Source organism: Phoxinus phoxinus (genome assembly GCF_949152265.1).
Source record: "Phoxinus phoxinus genome assembly, chromosome: 5".
NCBI lineage: Eukaryota > Metazoa > Chordata > Actinopteri > Cypriniformes > Leuciscidae > Phoxinus > Phoxinus phoxinus.
The window spans coordinates 41733332-41746926 of record NC_136880.1 but is presented as its reverse complement, the minus strand read 5'-3'; the positions used below and the strand labels follow the sequence as shown (position 1 = coordinate 41746926).

Sequence of the window (13595 nt, the reverse complement as noted above, 5' to 3'; positions counted from 1 at the left end):
ACTATAGTCACTAAATTTGTATACTCTCTTTTTCAAAGTACTTACATTTTAATTATGTATTTGGTATATAAAGACAGTTTAAGCCAATTTGAAAAAAAAGTTATTTAGACAATTTCTTACCTACACAACCTTTAACTAACGTGAACAGATGCAACATGTAAAATTAACATGAACTAAGATTAATAAATTCTGACAGAAGTTAATTTAGTTACCAATGTTTCATTTATTAGATAACATGTGGTAATGCATATTTTTGATAATCCAGTTTATACAATGCTTTAGGGCCTGTTCACATATCGTGCCTAAAAACGCGTAGAAACCGCTAGGCGTTCTCCTTTTTTCCAAAGCACTAGGGTGGTTGCGCTCCGGAGGCGTCTGTCGTTGCTAAGCAACCATCAGCTGCGCTCTGACCTACGGTGTGCTTGCGGCATTCTGAAAAGTTGAGATGTTTTTATCTCGATGCGGCGCGGACACGCTTGGAAAAACAAGCACATCGCACCGCGAACGCGTCGCTTCCAATATGAGAGTGCATACCGCGCGCCTACATTTGAAATAACGAACTTGAGCGCGAACAGTATGTGAATATGTGAACAGGCCCTTAGAAATGAAAGGTACTTTTATCTGATTATTTAATTTTTTATTTGTAACTTGATCCAGATTCTCTCTGGATTCACACCGTCATTCATGTCCGAATTGACCCCGTTGTCGAGTATGAGCAGGGTAAGTGATGTGTGATGTGTTTCCTGTAGGCAGAAGCTTCATTGATTGACATCCATGAACCACTGTGAGAATAAATTGTGTTCTTAACTTCCTTTTGACAATCTGGGTTGACTTCACACACCATACACACATTTGCAGGTTCAATTGCATTTCTCAATCCCAATCTTCCTCTCTCTCTACCTTTCTGTCAACTTTATACCGGCTCATTAATCAAAGCAAAAATACACAATTAATATATTTAATCATGAAAAGTGGGCTATAATATTATTGGCTAATATTATTTGCCTTGGTTACATCATCAGAAATTAAAACATTACAATGAAATATTATGCAAACACTTCTTAATTTTCTTTAAAGTCACATGCACTGACAAATCATTTACAGTAAGACTCAAAAAAATTATTAAGAAAGTCCATTTTGGTTGTTGCTATGAAGTCTGTCTTTATGTTCAGGCAACGAGAACGCCACCTAGTGTTCATAGATGAACACTGCATAATATTAATATACAGTCATACTCTAAATAACACACAACGTGATTTTTCCAGGACAGCAGCAGTTCTGTTGGGTTGGTTGAGCTGACGGGAATCATTGACATCAACCAGGAAATCTCCCAGCTGCAGAGGTCAGAGTTTATAGATGAATTAAAAGAGATATAAAGATGTACATGTAAAACTCGAAAAATTTGAATATCGTACAAAAGTTAATTTATTTTCAGTAATTCAACTTAAAAGGTGAAACTAATATATTATATAGACTCATTACATGCAAAGTGAGATATTTCAAGCCTTTATTTGTTATAATTTTGATGATTATGACGACAGCTTCAAAATTAGAATATTATGTAAAGGTTTTCATATCTATAAGCCATAATCATCAAAATTATAACTAATAAAGGCTTGAAATATCTCACTTTGCATGTAATGAGTCTATATAATATATTAGTTTCACCTTTTAAGTTGAATTACTGAAATAAATTAACTTTTGCACCATATACAAATTTTGTATAGTATATTGCATTCTGCCAATTACTTATTATATAATAATAATATTCATATTAGGTCACAATATAGATTAGCGTCCAATTCTCACTATTAACTACAGCTTTGCCCGTACTGCTTTATTTACTGCTTATTGATAGTTAGTTTAGAGGTTGTTAAGTTTAGGTATCGGGGAGGATTAAGGGAAGTAGAATATAGTCATTCAGAATAAGGCATTAATATGTGCTTTATTAGTACTAATAAACAGTCAATATCCTAGTAATATGCATAAGCAACCAGTTAATAGTGAGAATTGGACCCTACACTAAAGTGTTACGTTATATTATAATTATTATTTACTATTTTTGCTCTTTACTCATTTTATATTCTTTTCTGTTTTTTGTGCGTTGCTTGCTTCATAGTGAGAAACGCATGTTAGAGACAGAAATCAGACAGAAAGAGGAAGTCCTGCGACAGAAGAACGGTGACGTCCAGGTGAGGTTGATCTGTTCGTTATATTATATTATTATTATTATTATTATTATTATTCCAGTGGTAATCTTTTATGGTAACACTTTGTAATAAGGTCCCATTAGTTAATGCTTTAACTAACATTGAGTAACAATGAGCAATTTGTAACAGTATTTATTTATCTTTATTAACGTTGGTTAATAAAAAATACAGCTGTTCATTGTTAGTTCATCAGATCCATTAAATATAAACTTTTGAATTTAATAGATTATTAGGAAATGTTGAAATTAACATTAACTGAAATCAATAAATGCTTTAGAAAAAATATAGATTTCTTTTATTCTAAAAATCATGAGGATATTAAGTAAAGATCATGTTCCATGAAGATATTTAGTAAATATCCTACCGTAAATATATATAAAAAATATTTTTGTGAGTGAATGCAGCACAATCGTGAACATAAATGCACAACTTTAAAGGAGGTTTTCTCAATGTTTACATTTTTTTGCACCTCCAGATTTTCTAATAGTTGTATCTCAAATACTGTCCTATCCTAACAAACAAACCATACATCAATGGAAAGCTTATTTATTCAGATGTATAAGTCTCAAGTTATAAAAATTGTGGTCCAGGGTCACAAATATTAAAATGATAGGATAACAAATGCCGTCAGTGACACCATAAGCCTTGTACATTCAAGTTACAAATTACACCATCTGCTCTTACGTTAAAAATAAGCTGGATATAATAATGTTTCTGTGCAGGAGGTGCAGAGAGACCTGGAGCGTGAAAATGTGGGTCTGCAGGACTTGGAGCACCAGAAACGGGACGCTCAGGATCGACTCAGTGATATGGAGCAACAGAGAGCCAAGCTGGAAACAACACTGGACGAGACCAAGAGCAAATGGCAGGAGGAGAACGCTAAGGTGAGTCTCACTTTGATTTGAGTTGAGATAGAAATGTCTGCTGGCAGATGCCTACTGTAGAGCTGATGATTTGATATAATACAAATTCAAATGTTGCATTTTGTATAGCTCAATAAAATCTGATTCATAATTGTGACCCTGGATTACAAAACCAGTCACATGACGCACGGGTATATCTGTGGCAATAGCCAACATCCTAATATCATTAGGATATTAAGTGAAGATCATGTTCCATGAAGATATTTAGTTCATTTCCTACCGTAAATATATAAAACATGTATTTTTGTGAGTGAATGCAGCACAATCGTGAACATAAATGCACAACTTTAAAGGAGATTTTCTCAATGTTTACATTTTTTTGCTCCCTCAGATTCCAGATTTTCAATAGTTGTGTCTCGACCGAATATTGTCCTATCATAACAAACCACACATCAATGGAAAGCTTATTTATTCAGCTTTCATGTGATGTATAAATCTCAATTTAAATTTTTTTACCCATGTGACTGGTTTTGTGGTCCAGAGTCACAATTGATTAAATTTGACACCGTTATCGAACTAAATTGAACCAACGTCGAACTGAATTGAGCTGAATAATATTGTCTTCTGTAGAGCTGCTTATAACTCAATTGAACTTGTTTCTTAATTGATTAACCTTATACAGTTGTCTTTTTAAATCTGCTTTATTGAAGAATTTGAATTGGTCTCATATTTGATGAAGTTTGCATCATTGATTCTGTTATTTCCCTGTTTATTACTGTGAAGCTGTATTGAAACAATCTAAAGCACTATATAAATAATGGTAACACTTCACAACAAGGTCTCATTTGTTACATTAGTTAATCCAATTGCTAACATGAAATAACAATAAACAATACAGGTGAAACTGGAAAAGTTAGAATATGGTGCAAAAGTTAATTTATTTCAGTAATTTAACTTAAAAGGTGAAACTAATATATTATATAGACTCATTACATGCAAAGTGAGATATTTCAAGCCTTTATTTGTTATAATTTTGATGATTATGGCTTACAGCTTATGAAAACCTTTTCACAATATTCTAATTTTGAATTTGGGGTTTTCATAAGCTGTAATAATCATCAAAATTATAACAAATAAAGGCTTGAAATATCTCACTTTGCATGTAATGAGTCTATATAATATATTAGTTTCACCTGTGTGTTTTAGACGAGCATTCATTAAACTTTGTTGATGTCCATTGATGGTAGTTAACAGTGCAATAAGTAATGTTACTTTTGAATGTAAGAATGTATTATTAAATGTTGAAATTAACATTAACAAAGATAATTAAACGCTGCAGTATTGTTCATTGTTAACGTTATCTAATGTAACTAATATTCTCAAATGTATACTGTATGACTTTAATGTCAGTTTATGATCAGAATAATCCGTGACGTGAACCACATTTTATGCTGAAGTCTGACTGATCTGAAACATGCATGATGATTCTTTTATATAAATGACTGAATAATTGCCATCTTCTTTTTTTGTTGTTCTGTTTGTGTGTGTGTGTGTAGATCACATCTATGCAGACTCAGATCTTCTCTCAGGAGTCAGACGTGCAGACGCAGGAGAAGGAGATGAGCAGAACGAAGACGGACCTGTACTGTCTGGAACAAGAGGAGCAGCGTCTGGATGAGAGTCTGCGTGCTGGAAAAGCCAAGCTCGACAGCATCCTCAAACTGCTCAAAACATCGCAGGACGAGATGGACCAGGTCACAAAACAACTAGTGATGCACCGAAATTAAAACCTCTAGAGATGCACTGATCGATCGGCTCGTGGCCGGAATTTCCTTCATGCTTTTGCATGAATAAGAGCATGTCTACACTTGTAAAGTGACGTTTCTATTGTGATCTTGTTCCCTCAGACACGCAGTGAGCTCGGCGGGATACAGGACACCCAGCGGGAGCTTAATAAGACTATCGAGCGCTACAGCACAGCTCTCAGCGACAGCAAGATCAGCCTGGCCGAACTGGACCAGCTCATCGCTGAGGAAAGCTCCAGCACCGATGCTAAGGTCAGGAGTCACGGCACCCTTCAGAAATCTCTCGATCATGTTGTCATTTTAAAGTGCACATGAACTTTCAAGGTTGCCTCAGCTATAGATTGGTGGTCTTGAGCAAAACCAAGCGAAAAGTATCCATGGTTTGCCTTTTTTTTGTTTTTAAGGAGGTCGTGAAATCAAATTTGTGACCCTGGACCACAAAACCAGTCACATGGGTCAATTTTTATTAAATTGAGATTTATACATCATCTGAAAGCTGAATAAATAAGTTGTTTGTTGACATTTAAAGTAACTTTAGGCCTTGAAAGGTTAAAGAGTAAAAAAAAAAAAAGTAAAGAGTAAAAAAGTGTCATTAAAACCTGGAAATTTAAAATTGTGATTTCCATTGATTTTCCTTTTCCAGTAATAATGTAAGGTTTGTAAATTCATAGTCAAAAGTTTTTTAAAAAAGCGTTTGTTTTTACAAATTAAGAGGTAAAAACAAAGTCATTTACAAAGTGCCTTAGTAAAAACAAAGACTAAATACTGACAATTTTAAGTTTTAGAAATCAACTTTACAGTAATGGAAGTATTTTGGTTGTATTGAACGTTAGAATAATCCTTTAATTATGAAGTTATGACTTGTTTGTTGACATTTAAAGTAACTTTAGCTTGGCCTTGAAAGGTTAAAGAGTAAAAATGAGGAAAAAAGGTTAAAGAGGAAAAAAAAGTGTCATTAAAAACCTGGAATTTCCATCCATGGAAAAAAAAATAATCTATAAAATATTTAATTGGCTAAAAATGATTTTCCTTTTCCAGTAATAATCTAAGGCTTGTAAATTAATAGTCAAAAGTTTTGAGAAGCGTTTGGAAAAGTGTGTTTTTACCCTTTAATTTGTAAAAACAAAGTAAGTTACAAAGTAAAAACAAAGACTAAAAATACTGATCATTTTAAGTTTTAGAAGTTTTACAGTATTTTCCACGTTGTATTGAACGCTATAATAATCCTTTAATTATGAAGGAAATTACTTGTTTGTTGACATTTAAAGTAACTTCAGCTTGGCCTTGAAAGGTTAAAGAGTAAAAAAAGTGTAATTAAAAACATGGAATTTTTAAATTGCGATTTCCATCCATGACAAAAGAAATCTATAAAATATTGAATTGGCTAAAAATGATTTTCCTTTTCCAGTAATAATGTAAGGCTTGTAAATTCATAGTCAAAAGTTTTGAAAAGCGTTTGTTTTTACCCTTAAATTTGTAAAAACAAAGTCATTTACAAAGTGCCTAAGTAAAAACAAAGACTAAATACTGACCATTTTAAGTTTTAGAGTATTTTGCACGTTGTATTGAACGCTATAATAATCCTTTAATTATGAAGGAAATGACTTGTTTGTTGACATTTAAAGTAACTTTAGCTCGGCCTTCCATGGAAAGGTTAAAGCGTCACCACACAACACCACGCACACACCCGTCAGAGTGTTATTGTTAACCGTAATCATGCCACACACTGACCCACTGTCACACACGGCTCACTCTTTCCCCGTACACCAGAAGATCCAGCTCGGGAAATGAGCAGCTGAACGATGCCCTCTTCATACTCATTACAATGATAATATTTTCCCCGCAGTCAGAGGAGCAGAGCAAACACGAGCTGAATGCTGTGTGTGTTTCAGGAGGACTCGCTGGTTAAGTCCAGGATGGCCATGTTTAACAGTGCCGGCTCTCAAGGCCTGAACGCAGACCCCTTTCAGAGCGAAGACCCCTTCAAAAGTGACCTTTTCAGTAAAGGTGGGCTTTTCTATACCTTTATACATCTAGCAATGTGTGCTGTGTTCAGAAGTACTGAACGTCATCACTGTTATCAATGCTTTTAGCGAATCAGTTCATTCATATGGTTCATCTAATTGAACTATTCATTGAAAGTGTTCCCTTAAGTTTCTGTGAAGCATTTTATGATATTTTTTTTTAAACAAAGTGTTTAATTAAATCCAGCTTTTTTAAATTATATTTTATAAAGTTAGCCTAAATTAAATAAATAAAAATTAGTAATTTATTTATTTATTCATTCATGCATATATATATATATATATATATATTTATCTTTATCTTTAATATTTTTTTTTTCGTATTTATTTATTTTAGTAATTTCATTTATTAATTAATATTAATTTAATTTATTTTAAATAATTGAATGTATTTATTATTAATAATTTATGTATACCTTAATTACTTGAAGTACTTTTATTAGTTAATAATAATTTAATTATTTAAATTAATTATTAATAATAAATTAATTAAAAATAAATATTTTTTATAATGCATTGGTTTATTATTTATATATTTGTAATTATAAATGTATTTTAGTAATTTATTTATTCATTCATGTATAAATTAATAGTAATTTTTATTTATTTAGATTAAATAATGTATTTATTATTAATAATTCCATTTATTATTTATTTATTTATACTTTAATTACTTTTATTAGTTAATAATAATTTCATTTATTTTGTATTTATTTATTTTTAAATAATGAATTACTTACTATTAATTTATTTTATTTATAATGCATTTGTTTAGTTATTATTTATATATTTATAATTAGTCGTGTTTGCACAATCATCTCTATTATAATGGTTTAGGTTTACGGATTTGAACAAACCTCTTCCAAAAAATTAAACTGCTAGCATCATTTGCAGATTGAACTTGTTTGATTTTTTTTATTGAAGCAAGTACTTATAAAATAGTTTCTGAATGATTTTTAAAAAAAAATGTATAGGGTTGCTGTGGGTGTTTTGACATTTGTGTGTGAATTATTGTTCTCTAGCTGATCCGTTTGGAGGAGATCCATTTAAGCAGAACGACCCCTTCAAAGACCCGTTCACTAATTCTGATCCCTTTGGTGAACATTCCTCAAGTCAATTCAAGGTAAAAATAAAAAAATACTGGAAATCTGTGAGCGTTAAATTTGTTTTTAAAGTCCAAGTCGTTTTATTTCAGTTAACGTTTATTTTATTTCAAGTGAAGAAAATGTATATGGTTTTAGTTTTAGTTAACCATATAATAGCCATGGTTATTTTTAAGTTTCATCTCAAAAAATGGTTACTTACTACTGTCAACATTAGTATCTTAATATTCTGATTTTAGCTTCTTTGTAATAATTGCTCTTAGTTATTTTCTTTCTCCTAAACCTCTTTCTCACCTCACAAAAAATACACAAAATAGTATATTTTTTCTTGATTTCTTTATGGAATCACTACTTATACTTATATTATTTTATTTGATAATGTGATATTTTTTTTTTGTATTAATATAAGATGCTTTGTTTTTAGGGTGACTTTTTAACATTCTGTCAAGGGTCTACAGATGAAAAATAGCCTTTTTGGCTCATTACATGCAAAGTGAGATATTTCAAGCCTTTATTTGTTATAATTATGATGATTATGGATTACAGCTTCAATATTCAAAATTAGAATATTCGGAAAAGGTTTTCATTAAGCCATAATCATCAAAATTATAACAAATAAAGGCTTGAAATATCTCACTTTGCATGTAATGAATCTATATAATATATTAGTTTCATCTTTTAAGTTGAATTACTGAAATAAATTAACTTTTGCACGATATACACATTTTTCCAGTTTCACATGTATGTTATTATTAATGTGCACTGCCCCTGTAAACAAATAAAGTAAAAAGCACTGAGCAGTTTTGTCTGGACAGCCGATGATGAGTTGGTTTATTACTACCAGGTGACCTTAGACTATAAAGCAGTAACATATCTAGGAAATTGTGTACTGTGAGTCAAGTATTTGCCTTATGAACACATAATACACATGCACGTGTTCAAATTCATGATTTGCATTTTACACAGAGACGATAACAGTATAATTGTCAAAAACGTGCACTTTTAAAAAATCCAGGCCCCTAAAAGCTGTTGTCATGTAAATGACCGGCCAAAACGCTACACAGTGTTCAGCAGCGGCACAGCGCCACTGCAAAATCTTCACATGATCAGTAATATTACGACATTCACTTACAAACAGTAAAAGTAGACGCCTGCGTCTCAACATACTGTACGCGACCGTTGCGACGTAAATTCACATCAAATGTTAACGCAGAGGAACTGGACACATGCAGTTCAGAAAAGTTCATTATTTGCATGTGATTTAAAGCCTTGCCGGTTAAACATGTCATTCACGCGCTTTTCTGAGCGCAAACAGCCGACGCGCACATGCACTAAAAGCCTGTCAAACAGCGCCTGGTCACTGGGCTAAGTTATCTTTCGAGTCTTATTGCGCTAATACTGGCAAATACACAGAAGGTTTACATAAACAAAGTTGGTTAATGTCTAAAGTGAAAGAAAACAGAAAATATAGAGAAAATCGACTTATTAGACGCGTCGCGTGCAGGTCTTAAAGAGACAGTAGCAATATAATAATAGTAAACACGCGTTTCCTTAAAGGGATAGTTCACCCAAAAATATAAATTCTATGTTTTAATGTTGTTTCAAACATGTATTAATTTATTTCTTGTGCTGAACACAAAATAAGATATTCTGAAGAATGTGGCTAACCAAATAGTTGCTGGTCCCCATTGACTTCCATAGTAGAAAAAAGATATACTGTGGGGTACATCAACTGTTTGGTTACCCAGATTCTTCAGAATAACTTTTATTTTCAACAGAAGAAAGAAACTTATTTGAGTTTAAAACAAACAATCAGGCCTTGAAAATGTTGATGGTATGTCATATTTGTATGTCTCAAAATGTCCATTTCTATCCACAAAACTTGCCTTAACCCAGGGGTGATTTTTTTTTTTTTTTTTTTAACAACTGTTTATTGAGTTTTCTTTTTTAAAGTCAAGAAATACAAAGATACCAAGCAAAAAGCAACTATACAAATCTAGAACCAACCCACCCCATCCCACCCCTGGTAGACTAAAAGAGGGATAGAAAAATAATAATAATAATAATAAAGAAAAAAGAAAAGAAATGACAAGTACAAATATAGAATGTCTTACATGGATGTTAAAAAAAGTTGACACAATAAGCCAGGGGTAATTTAAAAAAAAAAATCTTCCGGAGGTGCATGTCCCCGGACCCCCCCGCACGCGGCTTGGTAACAACCTCCGGCACGTAACAGCACCGCTGCTGGAAAAATTTCTAGTATAAACTAGTGGTGTCAACAATAATCGATTCGGCGACGCATCGCAATGCGGCAAAGTGCCATAATCGATTATGTCACTGTTTATTTTCTGGCCTTGAGTTGGACAATAAAGTTGTGAAGTTTCAATTACTTCCGTGGGCATAACAACAACAACAACAATCAAGATGGCTGAGGCGGAGGGAGATGACTGTGATAGACGGGTAATTAAAAACGCACCCAAAGCTTGGAAAAGCCGACATCTGGGCACATTCGGATTCTACGAAGTTAATGGGAAACTAGACAAGACGAGGCTGAACACAGGAGCGCAGCTTCGCGGCTGAGACACGAATAGACTATTAACATAAAGCTTTTACTCTTAAACACAAAAGGTCCATTTTAATAAAAAAAATTATATTTATTAAACAAACCAGATCAAGAGCAAAAACTAAATAAAGTGCATAACTGAAAAATAAAGCTTAGGCTCAAAACTAATACAAACAGTGGGCATTGCGCATTGGGCTCCAATAATTTTTTCCCGTCTTCTAAAAAAAAAAAAAAAATGCTGCTACACTGCCGATGTCTTTGTTGACATGGTAGAGGAGGACTGACTATGAATTAAACGCTCTCAATTAAATAAATAATATTCAGCAAACCTTCTAGTAGCCTACTTTCTTCAATCTGTCTCTCTTCTCCGGTGGGTTGGGCTAATCCAAGATAAGTAAAAACAAGGGGGGTGTTCTGAAGACAGACTGTTACCTGTGAAACAGGGGTGCTCTGAAGACACCCCCATTAGCAATTAGTGCTTTCCACCTGATGAAATGAACGCGGCAAAACTGATGAAATGAACGCGGCAAAACTGATGGAATGAACGCAGCAAAAAAATCTGAATTATCGACTGTGAGATTACAGCCCTAGAAAGCAGTGATTTATGTTTTCTTTTTCAGGTTTGAAAATGCCATATCCAATACCCTGTACCATTCAATTTGATTTTGTTTGATGACATTTATGTCAAAGATACAGGAGAGTCATAATACACATATAGCAGCCAATAAAATCTGTTGTTCAATATATGACTTCTTGTATTGCCTCATGACTGATGAAACATTTGCCTTGTTGTGTGCAGTAGAATTTTGATGCATCGTAGAATCGAATTTAATCGAATTGTTACCTGGTGAATCGTAATCGAATCGAATTGTGAGGGCAGTGCCAATGCACACCCCTAGTGGAAACACTGCTACATATAAAACAAATGAAGATGTCAATGCACATTTTGTCATGTCATGTTGTACTTTTGCCAGATACTTTACAGTTAGTGCTCCGTCACTCCCATGATGCCCTGTGGTTTCTCTCTCCCTCTTCCTCTGTTCCCCGCAGGGCAGTCCCTTCAGCAGAAGAATCAGCCAGACGTCGAGGAGTCCCAAACCTAAAGATGCAGGTACAGGTGTTCATGTCGGTTGCTTCTGGATGTTTAGTGAGCTCGTCCCTGTCTTCCATCCGGGGTTCGTAGGGGAGAGCGGTGCACAACGTAACACTTTTTGACTTTCTCAGTTTGTGTACATTCATTTCCCACATGTCTAGTACAATTCACCTTTGGCTAAGCCCCGCCCCCCTTAGTTACTGTTGCTACGTCCGTCAACTTCATCTGGGCTCTGGTTTGGTATCAACATGGCTTATGCTGTGACCGCTCTTCCTGCTGACATTTTATCAAACTTTTATAAAGCAGCAAAAAAAGTGTCCGATAGAAGTAGGCAAAAGCTGCAGTGTGCGTTCGAAGGCTAACGTTATATTCAAGACATACCGGAGAAACGCAACAACAACAAGGCATCCAAATAGAGGCAAAAGCATAACGGTCACAGTCAAAAAATGAACCACCGCATATCCTGATCGAGACGGAGGCTGGGACTCACAATATCAGGAGCAACACTGTTCATGCAAAGCTGGGTATATTCACTTCTATAATCGTTATTACAAAGCAAACGGACTATTCAATTCAATTCAAGTTTATTTGTATAGCGCTTTTCACAATACACATTGTTTCAAAGCAGCTTTACAGAAAATGCATTTCAAAAATATACATACAAAAATACAGTTAGTTAATCATGAAATTTAGGGCATAACATATCGCCGGCGTTGGGTCGTCTCTTCACAGGCGTCGAGTCGTCTCATCACAGGCGTTGGGGCATCTGAAGTCTCCATGAGAGGCTGGATACTAACTGGAGCTGACAAACTCTATTTGAGTTATCTCGGGACAGGCGTCCCGAGATAACAACAAAAGAGGCAGATGGGAAATAATTAGCGTAGCTGCTGTTCTTAATATGAATGCATTTGATCTGATTGAACTGTAGTATAAAAGGTATGAGATGCATCATGTGAATGCTTGGCTAAAGAGATGCGTCTTTAATCTAGTTTTAAACTGGGAGAGCGAGTCTGAGCCTCGGACAGTATCAGGAAGGCTATTCCAGAGTTTAGGAGCTAGATGTGAAAACGCCCTCCCTCCTTTAGTGGACTTAGATATCCTAGGTACGACCAGAAGCCTCGAATTTAGCGATCTTAAAGAGCGCGATGGAATATATGGCGATAGAAGATCTCTTAAATACACAGGAGCTAAACCATTTAGGGCTTTATAGGTCAGTAACAATACTTTGTAATTGATACGGAACTTAATAGGTAACCAGTGTAGAGATGATAAAATTGGTGTTATATGATCATATTTTCTTGACCTAGTAAGAACTCTAGCAGCTGCATTTTGGACTAACTGTAGCTTGTTTACGGAGGATGCAGGACAACCAGCTAATAGAGCATTACAGTAATCTAGTCTCGAGGTCATGAATGCATGAACTAACTTTTCTGCATCAGAAACTGATAGCATATTACGTAGCTTAGCAATGTTTCTAAGGTGGAAAAAGGCTGTTCTTGTGACATTTGAAATATGATTTTCAAAAGACAAGTTGCGGTCTAGTATAACACCCAGGTCTTTTACTGTAGAGGATAAAGTATGTGTTTATTAGCAGCGTGTGCTAGCGTATCAACAATTAGGGTAGAGAACCGAAATCACAACCTAAAACTGTCTAACTAGTGTAACTTCACAGTAAGGTTAAAAGCTAAATGTATCTTAGAGACAAAAGTGTGTTGTTGATCTTGAGGGGTTTCGCTGACTGAGGACGTCCACACAGTTTAATCCAAAAACGACACTTGTCAGGATTTGACTTCGGTTTTGGGAAGGGAAAAAACGGACACCCCCTCCAACCTCTCTGGGAAACGCGTATCTGTGTTACAAATGCCCCAGGCACAACGGTTAACCATATTTTTGATAAAACTACGACGGTAATAGTCTGCCGAGACCAAAAATAT

The 13595-nt window shown here is 34.4% G+C and overlaps 1 protein-coding gene across 2 annotated transcripts in view; it reads left to right on the top strand.

The window, feature by feature from the left end:
* Positions 1-13595, top strand: part of eps15l1b (epidermal growth factor receptor pathway substrate 15-like 1b) — a 58154-nt gene that overhangs the window by 17574 nt on the left and 26985 nt on the right. For both annotated transcript variants that reach the window (XM_079612879.1, XM_079612878.1), the window contains exons 12-20: positions 658-720; positions 1266-1342; positions 2120-2192; positions 2933-3094; positions 4630-4827; positions 4981-5130; positions 6771-6885; positions 7925-8025; positions 11619-11679. In XM_079612879.1, coding sequence (XP_079469005.1) covers positions 658-720; positions 1266-1342; positions 2120-2192; positions 2933-3094; positions 4630-4827; positions 4981-5130; positions 6771-6885; positions 7925-8025; positions 11619-11679 — 1000 coding nt within the window. The remainder of the gene's footprint in view (positions 1-657; positions 721-1265; positions 1343-2119; positions 2193-2932; positions 3095-4629; positions 4828-4980; positions 5131-6770; positions 6886-7924; positions 8026-11618; positions 11680-13595) is intronic.